Source organism: Mucor mucedo (assembly GCF_025094135.1).
Source record: "Mucor mucedo strain NRRL 3635 chromosome Unknown EV154scaffold_205, whole genome shotgun sequence".
Lineage (NCBI taxonomy): Eukaryota > Fungi > Mucoromycota > Mucoromycetes > Mucorales > Mucoraceae > Mucor > Mucor mucedo.
Genome location: NW_026252489.1, coordinates 16,416 through 38,218, shown reverse-complemented (window position 1 = coordinate 38,218; position 21,803 = coordinate 16,416). Strand labels below are relative to the sequence as shown.

General features: G+C 36.3%; 3 protein-coding genes across 3 annotated transcripts; all 3 read left to right on the top strand.

Moving 5' to 3' along the window:
• Positions 1-347: 347 nt before the first annotated feature.
• EV154DRAFT_581249 (uncharacterized protein) lies at positions 348-1,430 on the top strand (the record flags this gene model as incomplete). The annotated part of the gene is made up of 4 exons (XM_051606637.1): positions 348-611; positions 869-1,016; positions 1,078-1,127; positions 1,226-1,430. The coding sequence occupies 4 exons, from the start codon at positions 348-350 to the stop codon at positions 1,409-1,411; spliced, it is 648 nt and encodes a 215-aa protein (XP_051451098.1). The 3' UTR covers positions 1,412-1,430.
• A 10,346-nt stretch (positions 1,431-11,776) lies between these two features.
• EV154DRAFT_487826 (uncharacterized protein) lies at positions 11,777-12,615 on the top strand (the record flags this gene model as incomplete). Its single annotated transcript, XM_051599020.1, has 3 exons — positions 11,777-11,802; positions 11,868-12,561; positions 12,598-12,615. 3 exons carry the CDS (start codon positions 11,777-11,779, stop codon positions 12,613-12,615), a joined length of 738 nt encoding a protein of 245 aa, XP_051451097.1.
• A 3,879-nt stretch (positions 12,616-16,494) lies between these two features.
• Positions 16,495-16,893, top strand: EV154DRAFT_408106 (uncharacterized protein; the record flags this gene model as incomplete). The annotated part of the gene is made up of 1 exon (XM_051595350.1): positions 16,495-16,893. A coding segment is annotated over one exon (399 nt), but the record flags the coding sequence as incomplete, so codon positions are not given.
• Positions 16,894-21,803: the final 4,910 nt, after the last annotated feature.

The window sequence follows — 21,803 nt, the reverse complement described above, 5'->3', positions numbered from 1 at the left end:
TGTCAAAGCCAATTGTTTTAAGTTGTTTCCCGACACAAAAGAGTATGAAGCCTTAGTTAACTTATTTTGGATGTTACATGGTAGCAAAAACGATGCTGAAACTATCGCCAATGTCAATAACATCAAAAAGCATGCATTGAATGCAACAAGAAATGTGGAAAAGATTGTGGATTTTGTTGACGAATTGTACAAACAACGTACTTCTTGGGTCAAGCAGTACACAGATAAGTTTTCCCACATGGGAATTTATACGACCAGTCCTGTCGAAGCAGCCCACAGTGCATTGAAAGGAAATAATCGTCAAATTGCCAAATGTAGCTTGGCCACAACATTTGCTCCAATTAGATATGGTGCTCGCCAACCAGAACATCAAAGCTGTCATGGGTAAAGGTTACTCGACGTTATCGGCCGATCCTTTTGTTTTAACCAACCCAATGTTTCGTGAATTGGTCAAGGTGGTTAGCAGATTTGCAATTGAGAAGATTAGGGAGCAAGTACAAATGTTCAAGAAAGAGATCAGTGATCGCAGCTTGAGACCTTGTACAGGAGTTTTCAGTACTGTCATGAAGCTACCTTGTAGACATATCATATACAAGGAAGAATATGATCAGGTATTTCAGCAGCCAGACAAACAGTAATGGATGGGACAGTCTGGTTATCCCGTAAGGATGTTGTCATTCCTCTCTCTTCTGTGGACGCAAGATGGATTGTTGGAAAATTGGCCTTGAGCAATAACTCGACCTCTCTTGAGAGTGTACACCAGTTGTTGTCAGCATGTATTATTTTGTGTTTATAGACAAATTATTTAACTGTTAACAAGCCCATTTTAAACTTTAATTGAAATGCAACTGACACAATTTTGCACTAGCTTCGACAGGCAATAGAAGAAATGCCATTTGAGCACGTACGAAAAGAAAAGCTTGATGTTATCAGCCAAATGGTGGACAACATCAATGCTAATCTGGATTTCAAGGTCTTACAGCCTTTGAAAAAGAAGGAACAAGTAGTCAGTAGTCGTAAGTTGACATAAAAATAATATTATATTCAGTTTATCAGTACTTATAACTCCTTTTTTAGAAAAAATTTCAAAGACGGGGAGAATTTTTTCCCAAGGTGAAGCCGCTGAGGTTAGACTGAAGAAGGTGAACAAACAAAAGCATCTACTACAAAGAAACTCGCGCAAGTGATATTCGATGGTTCTACCATCATTGTTGACCATATCAAGCCTTTTGTAGCCTTGTTCTCCGTCTGCATGCTAAATCACGTCGCTTCGGTGACAAAAGTTCTTGGGGATGGAAATTGTGGTTTTCGTTCTGTTGCTGCCTCCGTAGGAAAAGATGAAGTGAAAAGAATTGCGCTGTCTCTTGGTGTTGAGCTCTCGGGTGACTTTAAGAAGGATGAGGATTCCTAAATGGATGTAAGAAATTGCCTATTAAAACAGCTAACCAATAATGCATCATATTATATTACCTGCTTCTTTGCCGGTTGCATTTCGGAATACCAGACATTATTACAGTCGATAAGTGTCCCTGTAATGGGCGAATGCGAGAAAGACAAATGGATGATTATGGGATCTACAAGTAATTATGATTACAATAACTATATTTAAGTGCTATCATACTTATTAATGTAAGCTTAGGTTATCTCATTGCTGATGTGTTCAGCCGCCCAGTTTATTTTTTTCAAAGAAGGAGTCAATAACCATACTTCCAAACTGCATTTAAATGTAAATAAACCAGTCAGCTTCGTATTATACGATAATCACTACACACCTATATAATTGAAAAAAAAAACTAGCTGTTCTCTTCCAGCATTATACCACAATTTACAAAAAAGATCTCTTCAAACATCCAAAAACCGGAATAGACTTGTGGAGACAACAATTAAGGCTACACAAAACATAATAAAAACAACAAAGGTACTGACTTGACTAGCAAATAAGACATACCATGGGTTGATCTCTCAAAAGAAAACCAACAAACCAACAGAAATCAAAAACAATGTAAAACAAAAACGACCCGAAATCAGCAAAAAACGTAAATAAATCAAAAACAACAAGAAAACAATATAAATCAAAAAGAAAAAGAAAATAAAATAAATCAAAAAGAACAAGAAAATAATATAAACCAAAACAAGAAGAAAATAACATAAATCAAAAACAACAAAATCAAATAAGAACCCATAGCTACAGGAAAATACACAACCACAGAAACAACATTAGACACAACAAAAGCAATAACAGCAGACCCAGCAACAAAAGCAACAAAAGCAGCATTAACAACAACAACAAAAATTATCTACAATGAAATACTGTGAAAACCCAAAATTGTTGTGGAAGTACCCTCACATATTTCATCAATCGAAGCAATTGGAGCTATCAAAGCAATTAATTCTCCTGACCAGACCGAAACTGAGTTTTTTTGTCATAAATGCCAAGATCTCGTCTTTAAAAGTAACAACATGCATTCCCCCATTATAGATGCTTATTATAAATTGGATACCTTAAAAAAAGAATACACACACAAAAATGTATGCTGAAGACAACAAATACTCAGGAAACGTCAAGAAATCCAAAGGCCAATATAAAACAAATACACAATATATACGAACCTAAACTCAGAGAGTTATGAAAATTACATACTATTGAAGAACAACGTCAATTAATTTTAAAGTATTTCTGCGAATGTTTTACATTCGAATAACTTGGCCACCAATCCAAGGAGCGGATTAAAAATGCAATCATCTACAGCCTTATATCTGGAAGAGACCAAAGCCAATTCGAATACACAAAATTTAATATTGAGGCTGCTGGGGGTTCAGCTAATTACAAATTGCTCAACCTGTTTTACGCAAACAAGCACCGTAGTAAGGTAACAAATTATTAAACGCGAAAAAAAATGCAAATTACTTAAATATTATATATCATTTAGCCAGGAAATTATCGTCAAATAGGCTATGAAATTATTAGCAAAGCAACCATATACATGTTTTCGCATGAATCTTACAAAGGGTCCGGTGCACTAAAAGCAACTGGTTTAAGTCACCAATAATATTTTATAACTGTCATCGTCCCTGAAATTGCTGGTTGGATTATCGCTGAAGATGAAGTTGTGACATATGAAGATGTAATTGTAATTATGGAAGAGACCTATAAAGTTGGATAGCTTTGATATCCGTTTGACTTCGAAGCCGACTTTTTGGAAGACTAAAAGTTAAAACAATTTAAATTATATCTCATACTCATACAAAAATGAAAAAACACAAAGATCTGATTATATTTTTTCATACATGAATTGATTATGTGAGATAGGACACGCAAATTAAAAACACGTCGAAGAACACAGTATGTTGAAAAAAAAAACAGCGTCGAGAAAAACAAAAAAGCACTTTCAAAAAAAAAGGCACGTAAATAAAACATACGTAGAAAAAAAAAGTAAAATTAGAAAAAGTACGAAAAAAAAAACGTTTGTAAAAAAATACTGAAAAATAAAGTACGTTAGTCACGACTTACTTTTTAAAAAAAAATTAGGTGATTTAAAAAGTAGGTGTAGTCATTATCCGTAGAAAAAAAAAAGGACGCAGGTATACATAAGTATTCTTCATGAAAGGCACGACGTCCTTATACTATAGTTTATATGTGAAAGTACTTTGCTCAAAGAGTTACCTTTTTTAAGTTTTAATACAGTGCATCTATTTTATCCTGAATAATTCTTGGCTCCGATTTTTTAACAAAAAGAATTGTGCTATAACCTAGATGAATTGAACATGTATCAAAAATCCGGCTCTAATACATTCTTTGAGCCGGCTTTCTCCGGCTAAATAAATTCCCGTCGCGGATTTAAAAATATTTTAAATCTCTTTTTCGTAAATCTAATTCTGACCAATCACCAGAGCAATAGATTTTGGCGGAAGGTACCAGAAACTTTGACATTTGTGCAACATGATCTTCTACTTCAATGCCTAAATTAAAGAGACAAGGACGCCATCTTCAAAAAATGCGCGAACATCGCAGTATAGACAATAAACCAACGGTAGAAATAATCAGTGATGAGCCTCAAGATGAGCCTCAAATTATGCCCTTGGAGCAAGATAAAAAGGAAAATGGTAATAAACTTCTAACAGTTTTTTTTTGTTATTAGTACAGATATCTAATAAATAGTCGCTTCGTCTTAACCCACAGCTTTTGAAAAAATTAACGGAAATCAAGCAACGTCTTTGTACAGTCGTGGATTTGATGTGTGTGATAGACATAAAAGAAGAAAATTTCAAAAGAACAAAGAAATGGCTTAGGGAAATACATCTATTCTCCGTTTTTTTAAACCAATCGAGGAAACAACACCAGAAAAAACTGAAATGGAACAGATTGCCGAATCTCTTGTTACTTTGGATACGGAATCGGGACCAACAATTAATGCTCGCTCTGAGCAACAAAAAAATGGTGTTGATGAAAACTCCAAGTATCAAGCTGTCCATCTGTACTTGTCACTTCGCTTAAAAGGTTTGAAAAAGACAGAAGCATCTGAATGTGCCGCAAAAGTATTTTGGTACAGCAAAGCTACTATTTACCGTAGCCTTCTCATAAGAAAATAGGCAGACGAATATTTGGAAACTAACAAAGTCAGCAAAGGAATGCAGGGATTGCATAGCAAGAGAGTATCAATTCTTGACGATAATGATATCAAAAAAAAAATCGTTGAATAGTTTCGTGCTGTACCTCGTAGCCAAAGAAGTATTACCGGCATACAAAATGAGTTGCGTATAAATATCGATCCCGGTATAGATGTGGATTCTGTGGATGCCTGCAGCCCTTTCTCTGCCGAATGTATTCACAGAAAGTTAATTGAATGGGGTTTTAACTTTAAACCTCTCGGTAATATTTCAATATGTCATTGGTAACCATTTGTAATAATTCTGCTTTTATAGGTCGTACCGTATACTTTGATGGACAAGGGAGATAAGACGTCATCGATTATCGTCAGATTTGGGCCAAGCAAATGATGGGGTATCCGGAACTGTCCCAGCAGTATGACCCTAATGATGTTAATGTGGAAGTTTCGTTGGTGTTCCCAGTAGTCCAAAAAACATGTTTTGGTTACCCATGACGAGAGCACATTCTATGCCAACGATTACCAAAAACAGACATGGCTAGAAAATGATGAGAGCTATTGTCTGCCTAAATCTGAGGGTAGATCAATCATGATCTCAGAGTTTCATTGCAAGTGCCATGGTACCATGATGGCCACAATTAAAAATATGTTAATGATTCAAGAAAGATTTTTTATCCCGGTGCAGCAAGTGAGGGTTATTGGACTATCTCTGATATGCCGGAACAGTTGCAAGACGTTCTTGGGATCTTTGCTTTCTTGCATAAAAATAGCATTGGAGTGTTCTCGCTCGACCAAAGCAGCAACCACAAGGCCTTTGCTTTGGATGCTTTGGTCGACAACAGAATGAACATGCTTCCCCATGAAGTAGGTAAAGATAAGGTTCGAGTAAGAAATGATGAATATACCGGAAAGTCTGCCGCAGGTGAAGATGCTACCAAAATCCAGGATTTTTATGTCGAAAGAGACAACAATTTTGTTGGAGTTCAAAAATTGCATAACTCAAAGTTGAATGCTGATTTAAAACGACAAAAAATGAGTTTATTAGAAAAAAGCATCCGGTAAGTTACTTCAGGAATACCAATTAGTAAGTAATTTTTTAAATTTTGTGTTATTTTTTATGCCAGAACAACAAAATGAAAGTTTATTTTAAGGGCCTCAAATTTATTCTTCAAGAGCGAGAAAGATACAGTGGCCAAAATAAGGACTGCCATAACATCGGTCTTGATGATCATACGAGTTTTGCAAACCATCTGGTTGGTAGCCAACCCGATTTTTTGAACCAAAAATCAATTTTGGAAGAAGCCATTGGCAATGCAGGCCATATCTTTGAGCTGTACCCCGGATTCCATTGCGAAACAAATCCGATCGAACGATTTTGGGGGGCCGCTAAGAAAGTTGCAAGACAAAATTGCAACTACAACTTCAAGTCCCTCGACAATAATATCAACATGTTTCTGGGTTGTGCTGCTCCTCCTGGAGAGCCATCTCTTTTAATTAGAAGATACTGGAAGAAAAGTTTCCGTCATATCGAAGCTTACAGCCTAGGGAAAGATGCAAAAGACGCCTTCGCCATTGTCAAAGAATTTTCTAAATTGAAAACATCACATCGCAAGCTTCGGTTAGACCAATAAAAAAATTACACTACAATCAGGAAATGAATTAGGAAGTTCTTAAAAAATAAATACATCAGGAAATGAGAAATGAACATTTTAAAATGAAATGACCAAAAAAAAAAAAAAAAAATTATAGGGATCGGACTTGAAATTCTCAAAAATGTCCGTTTTTTCAAGAATTATTCATTTTAAAATAGATGCACTGTATAGAAATGACATTCGCGAACCCTCAAGAGATTTACCAGCATATCCACATAAATACTTCTATCAGCCTAACGAAAAAAAACTGCAGCCTTAAAGAAACATTTTTCAGCTTAATTTTTTTTTTTTTTGGAACCCAAGAGTAGAATTTTATATCGAAAAAACATGTAATACCTCAATCCACCGTTATAGCTCAGAAAAGAATCTATAGTTACAGTCTATTATTATACAGCTCATTAGAAAAGACATATTGGATATTCAAATGGCTATTACCTTCAGCATATGGCTAATATGTACACACAAATCTTAGGCAATTTAAAGTATACAAATTTAATCCATATTGCTGTATTTTACGCTACATTTATTTATAGTATATATTTCAGTACTGTCTACTACTACATGAAGGACAGTACTTACGAAATAAAACAATTTTGGCTACAAAAAGAAAAAAAACATGAAAGGTAGGTAAAAAAATTGTCATCCACAAGTTTAATAAATTATATGTATAGAAATCTTAATAGTGCGGATTAGCCTAAAAGATTTATGTTTTGTTGACAATCCTTCCTTTGCGCCCTCGGTCTGGCTACTGGAGTATCTTTTTGCAAAGACACATCATCATTGTCTCTACTAGACAGCTCTTCATTAAGTATACGGAAATTCTCTGGTTGCTTTAGTCCGAAACCAGGAGGGATGGTCTCTTCATCATCGGACAAAAAACTTGGTTTATTTTTCGACACTCTCTGGAAAACAAAAATTACATTAGTTGCTTAACAATACTCGAACTTCCTCTATAATGTAATCAATATTTCTCCCAATGTGTTGTGAGCGACAGTAGCTAGCAGTCTTTCAACTCCCCAGTGACGCAAGCATTGATCCAAACCTATGTTACCTCTTCTGGCCAGCGCTTAGAAAGCAAGGATTTACTTCATCTTGAGCTCACCCAAATGCATACCCCAGGTATTGATGTTAAGAATTGGGTCTGATTGAAAATGTCCCTCCAATTGTGGGATGCATGATTTAGCATAATTTCTCGAAACACCATAGAAACATTTCAATTTCTTGTTGACTTTCTTCAGCTAAATAACATAAGTCAGGTCGAACACGCAAAAGACTTTTCAGAGTGCGACTCTGTCACTGATCCTACAAGGTGTACCTTTTTCGGTCATAATACCCTTGTCAGGCTTTCTAGCTTTAGAAAAACGAGCAATACGTCTGACAGCCGATGGCTCAGTCATCTAATCGACTGTTATAAAAACGCTGTAGTTGTATATCAAAGTTTACCAACCCAATGTTATGACTGCCTCTTAACGGCATAACGTCATCCATGCTCCATACAATTAACCTTTGTTTCATGGCATTTACACGATCGTTTATCCGGGTGTGGTTTAATTGGGTTACAATTTGCAAATCTAATACTTGCTTTCGAAGTTCGATGATGGTATGAACTACAGTATGTCATTTATGTTATTTGCGGGAATTTTGGAAATATAATATGACGTAGATTGATAAAAAGGCGTTGTCAGAAAAACCGCGCTATATATATATACATATTCCCCATATTCTTATATGTCATGAGTTTTATATCATATCCATTATATAATCGAAGCTACTATATAAACAAAATAAGTTCCAGTTGCAATACCTAATGAATGACAGCTGTCTGGAATCCAAAATTGGATCTAGTTATTCATGCAACTGCGTTAAATACTTTATGTTAGGATTGAATAACCGCATCTTTGACACAACCCTTGATTTAATTACATGATTTTATCACATAACTTTACATGCAGCTATTGTTACAGTTCTTTTGAAAATCATGCTCGAATGGTAGAATAAAATGCCATTTCTTTGCAGTAAGACGTGGGATGAACAGTATCAGTACCAACGCAAAAGATGAGGTAGTCCCTTCACAAAATCCTAATGACCAGCATGCGGTTGATGTTACCGTAATCGACGAAGTTTCGCGTAACCAAACTTAAAATCATAGTGACAAACGTCGCACGTATAATGTATTGTTACAATAACTAACACGCGATGACGCTTTCGTATTCGAAAATGCAATCAGATACAAGCATTTTGGCCACGACTACAACTGGAACATAATTTAAAAGTTTTGCATAGGCTTAATTAGGCTTCTTGATAATAACGGTTTCTCCAGACAGGTCTAGCGTGATGTCGTAAAGCTTGTCAATGCAAATCTTTTTTCCTACAGTAATCCTGTTTCTGTCTGAAGTAAACTACATATTGACTCACCAAATTCCTTCCATACTAATTGCAATTTAGACTTGGGCGGGTTACTTTCTTCTCCAGAGGCTATACATAGATTACTTGATAAAGGCACCATTGATTCTGTAGAAATGTATAATGTGTGTCAGGAAGTATGTTTGTTTTTTGATAACAACGTACAACAATCACATTGCATCAACATTGCTTTTGGCAAAGTGCGATAAAAAGACCAAAATAAAGCTGAAATATCAATTCGTTCTGATGACATTTCCCCTCCAAAACCTTTTCAAAGCATGCCTACGTCTTCTGTCGCAGCTTCACGTGCAGAAATACTGGTTGACAACGAATTCTATGTAGACTTTAAGTACGCAAATCAATCTAGCGATTATGATGAAGATGGCGTCTATATTGACATATTTTACGATTCGGTCTAAAAACAATTTCTTTGACAAAATTTGCTCAAACGCAATTATATCTGCATTCTGCTTTACGTTGATGGGTTTCCCTACAAATCCAAATTTGGAAGCTCCCAAACGTTAGTCCACTGAAAGGTTATGAACATTCCCGCATCTAAAAGGTTTAGAATTTAAATTTACCTATATATGTTATCTTAATCAAACACACCTTTTCGTTGTTAGAGCAAAGGAGTCGATCATGATAGCACTGGCTATTTTACCTGGCCCAAAAAGCCCAAGTATTGGATGAATTGATTGAAGCCAATCATCGAGGAAATCAATTCGTTGTGTGCAAGAGGATTCTTGTTGGAAAAAACAATGAAACTGTTCACGAAAGTAAAGTATTCTTGCTCGGAATGACTGGTTATATTCCAGGAAAGGCTGACGTCATGAATCATCTTGAACAAACAAGCAAATATGGTTACAGAATTTGCAAAGTGGTTGACAGACATCCTAAAGGTTACCCTTACGGTATGTACGTCTTGGATGCAGGTGATATGAGAACAAAAACCCGAATTAGGCAACGGCGATCCGGTATATTATTCAAAGTGTACACCAATATGTTTAAGATACTAGACGCGGTATGCATTATGGATTCGATTTGCTTGGTATTGATCCAGTGATTAGCTCCCTTTCCACCTTCAGGGTACATCTTTTTTTTTGGTGACGAGACCCATTTAATTGGTAGAGGGCATGGTACTTTGGTCTATAATCTTTTAGTTCCCAACATCAAAACGTTCCGTGAATTCAGCACTATAGATGCATAATATACCCTTGATTTGAGCGCACGTGATGAAAATTTCATCAAAAAATCTGAGGCAGAGCATGGTTTACATACCATCAGCTTTTGAGGGAACTTGGGAAGGCGGTGTAGGTATCGGAAGAGCAATTGATAATTAAGGCTTTCTATTGTACATTCTAACGACTATTGTACTTCATTGGTCCAGAAAAATGAGACCAAATACGCGTAGATGGAATTAGTGAAAGAATATTCGATTGCTTTGTAGTGGCGCATTTCTCGTAAGGACGTTGCAAAAATGAAAAGTTAACATAGCAATCAGAGACTAGATAATAAAAATTAGACATTTTTACAAATATGTAGATGTTTTAGAAGTCGGCATACGTTTCTGAATAAAGAGATTTCTGGACGCTGTATCAATGGGCGAGTGGTAACTGCTAATAGCCGTTATTTGATGCATATGCCATATTTCGTTGATCAAATGGTGTGATTAAAATGCTACTCTTGCCGACCAATGGAGCGAAGACTTAAGAATTTCACCAACTTGATCAAATCAACGCATCTTATATGGGCAAATACTTTAAACGTCCTTCATTACCAGGCTCATTACAACAAAATGGTGGTTAGCTGTGTGTAGTCCATTCAATTTCCGGATTCTACGGATCGTCCAGACAACTACCGTTTGCATTCGGCCGGTGCTCAAATCTGTTCTTCGTTTGTGCCTCAGTCTTGCTTGGATTGGATTGAGGGGAAATATGCTTCAGTGTCCCGAGATCGAAAGTGATAGATCCATAGACGTCTTATTATGATCATAAAATTGGGGATGTAATTGAATAATGGACCTCGTCATCCATTGTGTTTAAAAGTCGTTCATGGAATGATGTCTTAGTTTTTTCTTCAATTATGGACATAACCTTTAAAACCGTAATGCCAGTAGCAAATAATATGATCTTTTCTCAGGCTCCCAAACGTACTGACCACAGGTGAGTAAAATACATTTGGCATACTTTACTGGTACTTACAGCATAAACTTTAGATCTATATCCCTTTGGTTCGTCGGTGAAACTCACTGCTACTTTAGACACAAGCAAGAAGGTGATGACAATATCTTGGCTATCGTTGAAGTAATGAAGCAACAGAAATTTGAGCCCACACTGTTCTGACAGTTGCTCGGAACTCCAGCAGTGTCAGATACAAGAAGTACACTCTTATTTCCATTACAGACTTTCATAAAGTCCTTGGTGTTGTAGGGTATTCCCATTCCGCTAGCATTTTGAAGATTGTTTGGTCGTACATTTAATGTAATGACAAGGTTAATCATCGCCTTGGTGGTTGTTTAGCTGATTTGTAAGTTGGTCGTATCTTTCTCTGTTTGGCGTAGACAAGTTTTTTTATAATTAAACTTCGTCGACAATTCATCTAATTGAGTGATCACTATTTTATTCAATGTGTTGTGTTAATTGGCAATGTGTTATTTGGCAATGCTTGTATAAGAAAAAAAAAACTTAAAAAAAGGAAAGGAAAAAAAATATTAAAAAAAAATTATTTTCAGATCGTCGTGTATTTTGTACACCAAGCTGCGTCCTTCCGCAACATGTTGCAGAATTCCACTACCGAGTCCGCGGCTGTGTTAATTGCCTCTCTGGTTATAATGAGATCATTTGGCCCTCCTACGTAATAGTAAAAATATCACCCCTTAATGTTGAGGGTTGGGGAGCGGCAGTTGATTGCGAGCAATGGCGATTAATAGGTGGTCATCTCTTTTTATTTTATTTAATTGACGGAATGAGAATTTTCATGTCTTAGTTGACACTCTTTTGGCTAGTAAAATATAACAAGTCCTAATTTTAGTGGCTTAGGAAAAACTTTTTTTTAAGACAAGGGCGCGTTGTTTTCTTTTCTTTTTCTTTTCTTCCCTATACCAGTCTTTAAAAAATGCTAGTCCACCTTTTTTTCGAAGAGTAAGTATAATACTCACAATTAGCGTGTTTAATATATACCTGATTCTAATGTTGACATTCAATAGCCTTATGTGTGAATTGACGCATCTCGCCGTTTTCTTTTCGGCATTTCCTTGGTTTTTGGCCAGATTTGGTCTTTTTTTCGCTTGGAAAAAAATTGCTTCGTCTTTTGGCTTTCTTTGGCGTGTAGTAACTGGTCTTCGACCCAACTGTCGCTCTCCGCCAGAGGCTATTGGGGAGTTGTACTTCTGTACTGGTCGGGGTTTTTACCCCATCTCCTTGCGAGATCAAGTCCCCATTTCGCCCTTGCCTGATGTTTCTTCCTGTTCTTCTGCTGGTGCTTCTGCTTCCGCTCCTGCTTGCTTTCCCCCCGCTGTCTTGTCTCCTGTTCGTGAGGTTCCACGCCTGGAATTTTCCTTTGCGTCTCGCCCACCGACAATTGTAAAAGGCGAAAGTAATTGTTATTTTCTGGACTGTGCCTTTGCTCGTGGTTTGCCTTGTGTTGGTGGTGGTTTGGTGCCTTCTTTTCCTCCCTTCCCCCAATACCATCCTTCCGTTCCTCTCTTTGCCTTTGTCGGCGAAGTGATTAGTCAGTCTTGGCTGGCTGAAAACGCTTCCTGTCTTGGTTCGGAGGCTTTGCCTGCTCCTTCTCTTGCTGGTTGTTTGGCTTTTGCCACGTCGTCCTCGTTTGTTTCTTGCTCCGGAGACACATCGTCCGATTGTGGCACGTTGTCACGTGTTGTCTCTTTGTCGTATCAAGTATATAGTTACACAATATTATTTATATATAATTAGATGAACCACAGATCTTAATAAAACATCTTTATCTTATCTTACTAAAATATATTATCGTGACTCCCTTAATACATGGTGAGGCTCCCTTTTTATAAACATTAAGCAGTTTCACAAATATATAAGTAAATCAACATCAACAACAAAAGAAAAAGACTCGACGACGATTCTTCTCGAAATCGCCAGCGACGAAAATTTACCTTATTTGATAATCTTCTCGACGACGATCAATTTTCGGATTCATCAAGTATCTACTTCGACGCTCCTGACAATTTTTACATCAACATGGCCGACTCTACTTCAATTTCCAATGCTACAAGCACACCCGACTCTTTGTCAATTCAAGAGCAAATGTACTTATATAGCAGAATAGAAAAAATAGTAGTGGAACCATATCGTATCAGCGATGATAACATTCGTCAGTGGTTTAAGAATTTTGAGCTTGTCGCCAAACGATACCGAGTGACCAACATGAACTATTGCATCGACCATGTTCAGTTATACTTACCTCGTCCAATCACTCAGTTGATACCCACCTTTCCAGAAATTGCACTGCTTAGCTGGAAGTTGTTCACGGAAGCGATTATGAGACAATTCTCTCGAGGTGCTACATATGATGATAATAAGGTCAAAATGAGGCTTCGACAGATGAAACAAGGTCAATCAACAGCATTGATATTACACATATCAGATTGGACTCATTGTCACAGTCTATTATCCACACCTTTATCAACCGAGCAACAGGTCGACAAATTTCTACAATCCTTATTCAATCAACAATTGCGTTATACACTACTCAGTAAAAATGAGGTGAAAGCTTTTGATACACTTTTAGATGCCACCCAGTCGGCGTTAGAATTGGAAAGAAAAGGTAGATGGGAAGAAGATCTGAAGCCAATTGGTACAACAGCAGGACCGTATATAGATGATGAAGAAACCACCGATATAGACCACATGGATACATCGCTAGCTGTAACTCATCACCCATACCAACCAAGAACACCACCAAGAAACAAAGGTACTTACACTCAACAATACGACCGTGAAGATAAACCTATCTGTTTTTATTGTGGATTTCGCGGTCATAGACATGAGTCTAAGGATTGTTTCCACAAAGAAAAATCAAAAAAGAGCGGAAATCCAAAGAAGCATCCAAACACAGCATCTGTACAACAGGTTGATGCTGCTGAAAATACAGATGATGCGGGATTTTCAGTTTGTTTAACTAAAGTGGCCAACACACAATTCACGAAGCCAAAAATTCGTATCAAAGTCAACAACATTAGTGTGTCAACATTAATTGATACAGGCAGTGATCTCACTATCATGAGCTTAGACATATTCAAAACAATTCCTAATTTGGAATTAGACAGAAGTAATAGGTTACGTTACAAAAATGTAGATGGCCAAGTTAATATTAGCGAAGGTTCCACTAAGTTCGTATTGTACAATCAATTCGTCGAGGCTCAAGTCGTAAATAATTTCCCTCAAACGGATCTTATTCTTGGATATCCGTTATTTGAAAAGTTGAAAGGAAGCATCGATAGTGTTTCTAAAACCATCACTTTCCGTTCCAATAATAAAATTATTAATTTGCCCTTGGCCGAGCGCCGTTATAACGTTGTCCCGGTGTCACCTGTAGAAAATAACATCTGTTTGATATCTGCAGATCAAGTCACTGTTCAAAATCAACAATTACATGTATCACACTCAGAGATAGAAATACAAAAATACTTCGACCAATTGGCTAAAAAATATCCTAAAATGCTACCTAATGCCGACGGTACCATCAAAGTTACAAACCTTATGGAATTCAGCATCGACACAGGCGATGAACCACCTATTTTTATTCCACCAAGAACATATCACCCCGAAAAGCAAAAAGCGGTAGATGAAATTTTAGAACAAATGGTTCGACAGGGCGTAGCTACACGAGTTACAAGTTCACCTTGGGGATCTCCAATTATGGCCATTCCAAAAAAGTTTCCTGTGGGTTCATTTAGAGCCGTCGGCGACTATGTGCAAGTGAACAAGAAGACTAAGCCAATGAAGTATCCTTTTGTAAACATGCAGTATGCGTTACAGTCCTTGGGAAAAAATCGCATTTTTAGCGTACTCGATCTTCAATCTGGTTATTGGCAGATTCCCGTCAAAGAAGAAGATAAGCTCAAAACCGTAATCACTAGCAGATCAGGTCTTTATCAAATGAATGTAATGCCTCAAGGTATGTCACATTCACCGATATTTTTTCAGGATTTAGTCAATAGAGTGCTGGGCGAGTTATGCTACACCAAAGCCATCGTATACATGGATGATATTCTAGTTATGAGCAAAAATATGACAGAGCATATTCAGGACGTTGAAGACGTATTCCGACGATTAGCAGACGCCAACTTGACTATAAATCCAGCAAAATGCCAATTTGCGAAAAAATCAGTCAAATATTTAGGATTCTTAGCAACTGATTCCGGGTTGAAAGCAGACCCAGAAGAAATCAAACCCATACTCGCCATTGAAGCACCAAGTAATTTGAAAGAAATTGAAAAGTTTTTAGGAATGTGCGGGGTTTATGCAAGATTTATCAACAAATATCAAGTACGAACTGAACCGTTACGAAGGTTAAAGAAAAAAGACCAACCTTTTGTATGGCAAGAAGATCAAAAACAGGCATTTGAGGACTTAAAGCATCAACTGATGCAGCTCCCCACTCTTCGTCAACCGGATTTTAGTATACCATTTGAACTCCACACGGATGCAGCGTCGAAACATGGAATTGCTGTAATTTTATGCCAAAGAGTTGATGGTCATCCATACCCTATTTCATTTGCAAGCAGAAGTATGAATGATCATGAAAAGAGATATTCAGTTCAAGAAATAGAAGCATTGAGTATTTTTTGGGGTATTAACAAGTTCAGACAATACTTAGAATGTGGACATTTTACAGTCTATACAGATCATTCTAGCTTACAATGGTTCATGAATACCAAAGAAGAACGTCAAGATCGATTATTCAAGTGGAAGTTGAAACTTCAAGGATATGATTTTTCTATTAAATATATACCTGGTAAAACTAATCACGCCGCCGATTTGTTGAGTCGTAATCCGCTGCCTGAAATTAAAGCAGCCACCAGTATTCCCTCCATCAAATGGGCTGATAAGCAAATGGAAGACGAAGACCTAATTCATATTATCAAGAATTGCCAGGATGTTCGGTACACAGAACGATACAAAGTTATTAGCAACGTATTATATAGACTGCAGCGCGGAATTCGTAACCCAGCAATCAATCAACTTCACCTGGTAGTCCCCAAATCGTTACGACAGACAATGTTTTTGGAATTGCATGCCACAGAGTTCGCTGGTCATTTTGGTTTTCAAAAAACTCTGGCAAGATTCAAACAACAAAAAATTTGGTGGGAAAACATGGACAGAGATATAAAAGCTAACATCAGCAAATGTATAGTATGTCAAAAGACTAAAACAGGACGGTCTTTAGAATACGTGCAAAAACCAACAACGTCCGTAACACCATTTACTCGCGTCGCACTTGATTTTTTTGGGCCCTTGCCTCAATCTGACAGTGGTAACAAGTATATCCTAGTTTGTCAAGATATGTTTACAAGATACGTAGAATTATATCCAATTCCCAATATTACTCAAGACACTTTAGCCGAAACAATTTACCATCACTTCATTCCACGACATGGTTACGTACAAGAGTGGGTTTGTGACAACGGATCCCCGTTCAACGCAACATTTATTCAAATACTAGCACAGTTAGTAGACTCTCACATTCGTTATACACCTCCTTTTCATCCAGAAAGCAACGGATTAGTGGAAAGATTTATGTCCACACTGAGACGAGGAATTTTAGCATTCACAAATTTGACATCACGCAACAACGATTGGGATAAGAAATTAAAACATTTTCGTTTTGCTTACAATACATCATTTCACAACTCGATTGGTGATACACCATTTTTTTTAACTCATGGACGAGATGCTCATACAACCAATTTCAGCAGTTATATAAAATCAGATTCAGTTACCATACTATCAAAATTCAAAAATGACCTAGTAGAAACCGTTCGTGCAGCTCATGAAATCGCAAATATTCAAAATGAACAGCAGCAATGGTATACAAGTGATGAATCGAAGTTCCAAAAAGACCAACTAGTACTATTGCTCAATTCAACACAATCTAACGCAGCCAAACAAGTTTCTAAGAAATTACTAGACCCTTGGATTGGACCATTCCGAATCATTAAAGTGTTGTCGTCGACAACGTACGATATAGAAAGCACCGAATTAGAAAAAAAGAAATTATTTTTTCACGTTCATGTGTCTCGCTTGAAAAAATACTGTTCAAATTTTGAGGAGGGGCATGTCGTATCAAGTATATAGTTACACAATATTATTTATATATAATTAGATGAACCACAGATCTTAATAAAACATCTTTATCTTATCTTACTAAAATATATTATCGTGACTCCCTTAATACATCTTGTCCTTTGACTCCCTTTGTCGAGACTTTGCCTTCTTCGACAATTGTTGAGTCGTCTCCTGTTCCGGTTGCTTTGTCTGTGGCTGCGGCCCAGCCAGCGGCTGTTGATGTTGGACCTGTGGCTACTTGTGGACCTGTGGCTGTTTCTGGACCTGCTGATGTCCAACCTCCTGATGCTGTCTCTTGTCCTGTTGCCGTTCCGCGCCGTCTTGCCGTTCCTCGTCGTGTTTCTTCGGGTCGTCGTGCCGGTGTTCCTCGTTCTTTTGGCGCTGGTACTGCCTCCTCTTCGGCTATTGTTTCTCCTTCTGTCCGTCTTCCTTCTCCTTGTGAGAATTCAAACTCTGGAGGCAAACGAAAAACTCCTCCGCCCTCCCCACCATCATCTCCTCGTCGCCGAGTTTCCGGTTGTCCTTCTTTGGACAAGGAGTCTTTGACTGCTTCTTTGGCTTCTGTGGTCGCTTCTGCTCCTTTGGTGTCTTCTGTTCCTGTGGTCGCTTCTGCTCCTGTGGTCTCTTCTGTTCCTGTGGTCTCTTCTGCTCCTGTTGGTTCTTCTGTGTCTTCCGTCTCTTCTGTCTCTTCTGTTCCTGCGGTCGGTGTCGTTGAGGCCTCCTTCATCTCTGTTTCCCCTGCGCGACCTATTGCAATGCCCTACGTGGCCCATTATGAAAAAGCCAGGGAGAGACAGAGTTTGAGGGACCTCTTCGACGCCGCCGAAAAGGAGGGTAAGCTATTTTTATTTCTAAACTTTTTGAAAACATTTGATTAATTAAATATTCTTATTTTGTAGAAGAAGAGGAATTAAAGAAGGAGGAAGAAAACAAGAAAAAAAAATGTCTGTTTGGCAGCAGAAAATAAATTTTTTTATAAAAGCTTAATTTACTAGGATCAATTACTACAGGTTTTTTTTTGTTTGATTGGGTATTTGGTATTTATTTTAAAACGAGACTTTCAAATGAAGTCATTCCATCCTAAAGATTGAGATCGCTTCATAGAGCTTCTTACTCATTTCTCGAATGACGACTTGGACAAGGAACAGTAGTGCAATTTTAAGGGCTCTCACAAGCAACAAACTTATTTTTTTAAAGTCCCAATTCTGGACTTATTACTTTTTTTTTTAATCGTTACTTCAGACTTCCAAAAAAAAACCTTTTTCCAAACTGCTTGACGTTGCTTTTTAACGACCCTTTTTAAACGATTATAATGTAGACTTTACTCAAAATGGTAACCTATCTATTATTATTTTTCAAGGACTCTATTTTTGCGATATAATTTTTATTTTTAGAGCAAAAAAAAATGACCCTATCCCAAATTGTTACCGTAATTGCTGAATTGCTATTAGTTTTATTTGAACTTGATGATGGTACAGTGCATATAATTTGTAATGAACAACTTTTGGCTCCGATTTTAACAAAAAAAGAAAAAACGCTATCTGCCCCATGAATTTAACATGTATCGTGAATACGGCTCAATTCCGTTCTTTATTACAGAGTTCTTCATAAAATAATAGAGTCCGATTTTTTCTTTTCACACAATATATTTTATAGATGGTAAAACAAAATTTACCGTTTACAGTGGGGAGACACAAAGATGTCCGGGAGGTGTTTTACAGTGCAGAAATTCATAAAAATATATCAGATATATCCCGGTTAAATGTTTTCAGCAAAATATTAGATTCTGTTCTCAAAACCAAATGAGGCGCCCCTTCGGGCCGCTGTTCCCATTATTTAAAGGCGTATTAGACAGTTCCTCCTGACCATATATTTTTGCACCGACGCTTACGCTTCGGTAGAAACACATGGTTCCCAGGAGGGTAAATCAATTGGATATGTGCATGAATGTCCGAAGTTTATATATTTTCAATGATACAAATTAGCGTTAAGAAAAAAAAACTTCAAAAGAGCATCATCATATTTGAAAGAGTCTCGATAACTATGTAATGTAACCTTTAAAATGAAATCACTTTCAGCTTCAATTTTAGGACCAAACATTAGAAAACGTAATGATAGTAACAATTACAAGTACATTTTTATCCTACTTTGTACCTTATCATATTGCAAGATTTCATTACATAAATCGTTGCACATATTGAATCTTTAATGATTAACCGTTTGATCCAAACTTACACTTCTGGCTTCACGAATGCTAACGTTCATGTTTATTTGTATTAGAAAGGTGTTCTTTAATAACTCAACCTTGCTTTGACATCACGCAATTGTAAAATAAAGCTTTCATGGCAAACAAGCGAGTATCCAAGACAACCATTATTAGTCTATATATGGTAATATAAATGTTTATTTACTTTTTTTCAACCATTTCTTACGCTACTAGACTCGTAAAGTCCGTCTAATACGCCAAAAATATGAAAAACACCAGTTGTAATGAAGTCAAAGTGACTAATATCTGTAACTCAGGCCATCCAAAGGGTATCACAGCCAGAAGCAGAGCGTAGAAAAGACTTTGCCAATCAAACCACACTATGGTCATATTAAAATATAATCATACTAATAGTTTCAGAAAATCAAATATAAATTAATGAAGTTCAGAATAAATAAAATATAAATTATCTTACATCCCAATTTCTACGTTTTTCAATACTTTCCTTGTTAGTTAAAGAGTACTTTATAATCAATAAGGCGCTCAGATAGTTTAATTTATTTAGCCAAGGGGTAATTGGAATCCCTTTACAACACAGTTGTGGTAAGGCGATATTTTAAAGACGAATGACTCTAGCGCCTTAATAGCTCTCTGTGATGGTACTTTGTGTCGTATTTGGGTACGATCCACTTAAAGAATAATTAAGCAAATCGTTTAAATAAATAAACTATGAAATTAAAACAACCTTTGATGTTGCATATCAGCATACGCTTGTATACTGCTATACAACTTCTCCTACTTCGAGTACATACTTCTATATAAAAGATTGCATGATTGGCCTAAATACGATATACGAATGACAGTTGGATACAGAATGCTATACCACTGAGTTACGATATCACCGATCGAGAAGAGAAACTTCTCAGATCAATCAAGAATTATAAGAAAGAGAAACTTAATATTAATAGTTCTCCCAATGGATTAGCTACCCAGAGAGAGAATAGAACAGCTATTAATATAAATGGTTCATTTACTTATATATTGATATAATTATACTGCTGATAAAGAGTATAAAGAAATAGTGTATGAATTAATGGATACCTAGCTTCTACAACCAAATATACAAGTATCGATAAGACATTTTATATTTGGGATCGTAATTTATTCATTACAAAGATAATGAATAAATGATCAACTATTATGTTCTATTGCCAATTACACTTGACAAACAAGTATGCATCTTTTACAGTAACCGTTGCATGATCTGATAAATAAGTGTCTCGTAATACTAAATATTTATTAGCATACTCATGCTCCCGATCCACTGATATGGGACAACGTTATCTGGAAACAATTCTAACGAGTAGTATCCATTTAATCAAGGCGGGAAACAAAGTATAGATCTATTCCAAAACCAGAAAGGTTGACTCATCATTAAAACTCAGGAGAGTTGTGCAATATAAAAAGGATCAATTATTTCATAGCAGCAGAGTTCTTTTAGTCTATTTTTACCCCTAATAAAAATATACTTTTATCTCATTACTTTTCTATGTAATATTTTGTCAAATACCACACTTTGAAGATAACCTTGTGAGATTATACCAAGAGATTATTTCTTGTCGTAGCCTAAGTAGGACTATGTGGGCTAAACGCACATACAATAAAAATCATCGGTAGTCCAAATATATATAAATTATCCAAATTTGGAATTTTGTCACATTGAATACAATGTAAGAGCCAATAGAAAACATTATTATATATCATTAAAGCAATCTGTCAATGACAACGTACCCTTGAATTCCTGTAGAATTCAACAGCCAAGATAAATTTATGGACTAGCAATTCTAATAACAGTCAGCTTTCGAAATTGTATAAAAAGACCCCATTATTCCATAGTTAAAATTTTAGCCAAATAAAGTAACAAGGATTTACAATCGTAGCTATCGTACTATTGTTTTTTTTATATAGTTTATATTTTTTTTATCAAATCAGAAGAAATTGTTTTGTAACACTATGTACTACTCAGTGATATTATAAAGTCGTAGTTTCTTCTAAATTAATAAAGTCCAAGCTCCTTTCTTATCCATAATCTTACGAAACAGTTCATCATCCTAACGTGAGCGGAGTGTTGTATTACAGTCAAGATAGTTTACGGATAAAAGGTTTTGTTGTGTTTAGAGGTAAGTAAAAATTATAAGGCAGTTTATGAATAATTTGAGACTGTTTATAAGATTGTCTTTATTATGAAATAAAATGAACAAGTATTTATATAAAAAAGACTATCTGCTGTAACACTATCTTTAGTGTATCTTTGAAGTTGTTATCATTTTCCCAGTGTGTATCCTGTTACCTTTAACTGCTTATTTTGTAAATATGTTACACTTGGAATTACTGTCATCTTAGACACATTGTACTTCCATATCTTTAGTAAGCCTTTGTCACTGTGTTCTTGTAACCTTGTGATATGATAGTACTAACTATCTATATTGGGTAATTGATTCCTTAATCATTCTTAATGTATTGATGTCATAGATATAGGTTTATTTAATGTAGCAACAATATAGCAGATCACCACAGGTTTCATTAAATCAACAGGTAAATCAAATCC